Source organism: Malaclemys terrapin, chromosome 1 (genome assembly GCF_027887155.1).
Source record: "Malaclemys terrapin pileata isolate rMalTer1 chromosome 1, rMalTer1.hap1, whole genome shotgun sequence".
Lineage (NCBI taxonomy): Eukaryota > Metazoa > Chordata > Testudines > Emydidae > Malaclemys > Malaclemys terrapin.
The window spans coordinates 348604950-348607873 of record NC_071505.1 but is presented as its reverse complement, the minus strand read 5'-3'; the positions used below and the strand labels follow the sequence as shown (position 1 = coordinate 348607873).

At 48.1% G+C, this 2924-nt stretch overlaps 1 protein-coding gene across 1 annotated transcript; it reads right to left on the bottom strand.

Moving 5' to 3' along the window:
• Nucleotides 1-1032: 1032 nt before the first annotated feature.
• Nucleotides 1033-1968, bottom strand: LOC128832550 (olfactory receptor 51G2-like). Its single transcript, XM_054020035.1, has one exon. The coding sequence runs from the start codon at nucleotides 1966-1968 to the stop codon at nucleotides 1033-1035; it is 936 nt and encodes a 311-aa protein (XP_053876010.1).
• Nucleotides 1969-2924: the final 956 nt, after the last annotated feature.

Below are 2924 nucleotides of genomic sequence, written 5' to 3'. Positions count from 1 at the left end.
GAGGCTCTTACCATGGCTTGGCTCTGGCTTCCGGCCCGTCTAGTGGACGGGATTTGGGGGAAGATGAGGGGGAAGAGTGTGCTTACAGAGGGGACGGGGCTCCTGCCTGTATTCCACTTTTCCCTTTAGAAAGGGGGACCATCCTACACTGAATGGGCTGGGCTGGGATAGGAGCTAGCCGGGCCTCTGTTGGGGAGTTGAGGCCCGTTTTCACCCCTTTGCATTGCTGGGGCAGCACCAACGGAGGGGACAGGGTGGGAATATGGGCCAGAGTCTCTTGCCAGGACTCCTGTGTGTCAGACCCTCCTTCACAGACACAGCTGTGCTCCACATCCGGGGCATTACGGCTAGATGGGGGTGCACTCCATAGGTGTGCTGAATGCAGAGCCATCAACCGACGTGGAGGGGGTGGGCTGCCTGAATGGCTTCTACTGGGGCTCCTGTGTTAATCATGACTCTGACATGACTCAGTCACCAGCACTTTCCTAAGGACGTAGGGGAAGGATGCATGACTGTGCCCCATGAAAAGGCCCTGAACACAGCCCCCATGGATCACACAGCACCCAGAGCGCTCAGGAAGGGCCAGGACTGTGACTGCAGAACAGCTCTGCAGCTTTTCTCATGGCCTGGGGATGTTTAACCAGAGATGGGACAGTGACAGGCCAGGTGTAAGGGGAAACAATGTTCACATCCCTTCTCTTTATTGACTGTACAAGAGGAATTCTGAGGTCAGAACAACCACCAATGTGGCAATTTATGAGCCAACATCCCACCAGTCCTCTGGCTCCCAACAAACACAGTCACTCTGAAAATGCTTCTGCCTGTCTTGGTCTCCTTTCCCTAGTGCACTTTCCTCCCTCACCAGCCCGTTTCCAATTGCTCCAGGCATTAGACCCCGTCTGAACCTCTCTGTACAGAGTGGAGATCAATAACTCATGTAGTGTTGGAAGTAAGGCTCCAGGATGGAATAGGTGGGCTCTGTTCAATGTCTCCCTTGACAGCAGCGCTGCAGCTGGTTCATGAACTGACCCTTCACTTGACGAATGCCCTGATTATCCCCGCACGCAGATGTCTGCATTTCACGCTGTACACGAGTGGATTAATCAGGGGTGGGACCAGCAGGGAGATGTATCCCAGGACAATCTGAAGCAAGGGAGAAGAACCTTTCCCAAATCGGTGTAACACAGACAAGCCAATTTCTGGAGTGTAGAAGAGCAGGACGGCGCAGAGGTGGGAGACGCAGGTGTTCAGGGCCCTGAGGCACTCTGCCTGGGATGCAATGCTCAGCACTGTTTTGAGGATCATCACATAAGAGAGGAAGATGAGCAGCGAGTCCAGACCCACCGTTAAGAGTGTAATAGTCAAGCCGTAGATGCTGTTCACTCTGATATCTGAACAAGCCATCTTCATGACCTCTTGGTGCAGGCAGTACGAATGGGAGAGGACATTGTTTTGACAGTATTGGAACCGTTTCAATAGAAACGGGAGTGGGAATATTACAGCCACACCTCTTAGCACAAACACCAGTCCCATATTGGCTATTCTTGGCAGGGTTAAGATGGAGGCATATCTCAGTGGGTCACGGATTGCGATGAAGCGGTCAAAGGCCATCAACAAGAGCACGGAGGATTCAATGAATTGAAGCGAGTGTATGAAGAACAGCTGGGCAAAACAGGCTTCGAAGCTGATCTCCCTAGAGTTAAACAAGTATATGCCCAGTATCGTCGGCATGGTGGCTATCGATATTCCAAGGTCTGTGATGGCCAGCATGGAAAGGAAAATGTACATGGGTTCATGAAGCCTTGAATCTATTTTTATAATGAAGAGAATGACTGAATTTCCTACTATCGAAATTACATACATTAAGCAGAAGGGGATGGAGATCCAGAGATGGACGTCTTCCTGCCCAGGTATCCCAGTGAGAAAGAACACTGCAGAGCTGAATTTGGTGTCATTGACAGCTGACATAATGTACTGGGCAGGTCCAAGGAATTTTTTACTTTCCTTCCTGAAAAGAAAAAAGAATAGGAGACTAGGTTATATTTAACGAGACATCGTAGTTCTCTCGGTGCAAATCTAGAGACACCCAGGAGCTTAAGACAGAGAAGCAAAAATATAGTCTTGGATTTATAGAACCAAGAGAAAGACAGGTATTGCCAGACTGGATCAGACCTGCAGTCCATCTAGCCCAGTATCCAGTGATCAGTTCCAGATGCTGCAGAGGAAGGTGGAAGAAGCCCTGCAATAGGCAGCTATGAGATAACCTGCTTCCAGGGAAAATTCCCCTCCCGCTCGAGAGCCAATAGTTAGACATATTTTGTGCTGTAAATCAGGAAGGTATTAAGCCCTTCCAAGACTTTTTTTAAAAAAATCTTCACTACTGTAATTAAATATTCTGCAACCCATATATGCCTACAGTCCCTCTTTGAATCCTGCTAAGCTCTTGACCCCATTGGTCTCTTGTGGCTGTGAATTCCACAGCCTACTTGAGTTCTGTGTGATTTTACAGTTGAGACCTTCCCACAGACACTCCTTCTGGCCCTCCACTTCCGAGTGTTTCCCATTTTATCATGACAGCTGTGTAAACACATGGTGAGAGCAGGGTGAAAGCTGACATTGTATTCATCTGTCCTGCACTGAAGCTATTTGTAAACATATTTCAATGCCTCATTATATATATATACAATTGTCTGCACTCCTGAGTGTTCATATTATGCCACTGCCTATTTGCAGTACATGGGACCAATATTTGGGGCCAGGTTTTTAATTCAGTAACATTGACTTCAAAAATATCACTCCAGATTTACATGTGTAAATTCAATCAGAACCAATCTCTATTAACTTTCCCTTACCAGATGCTCCCAGTTGTACACTCTGACCCACAAAAACCCTTCCAAGAGAAGCTGAAGTGCTTTGAATGGCCA

Bases quoted from the DNA above. Each gene is read 5' to 3' on its own strand.
- LOC128832550 (XM_054020035.1), bottom strand. From the start codon at position 1,968: ATGTCAGCTGTCAATGACACCAAATTCAGCTCTGCAGTGTTCTTTCTC.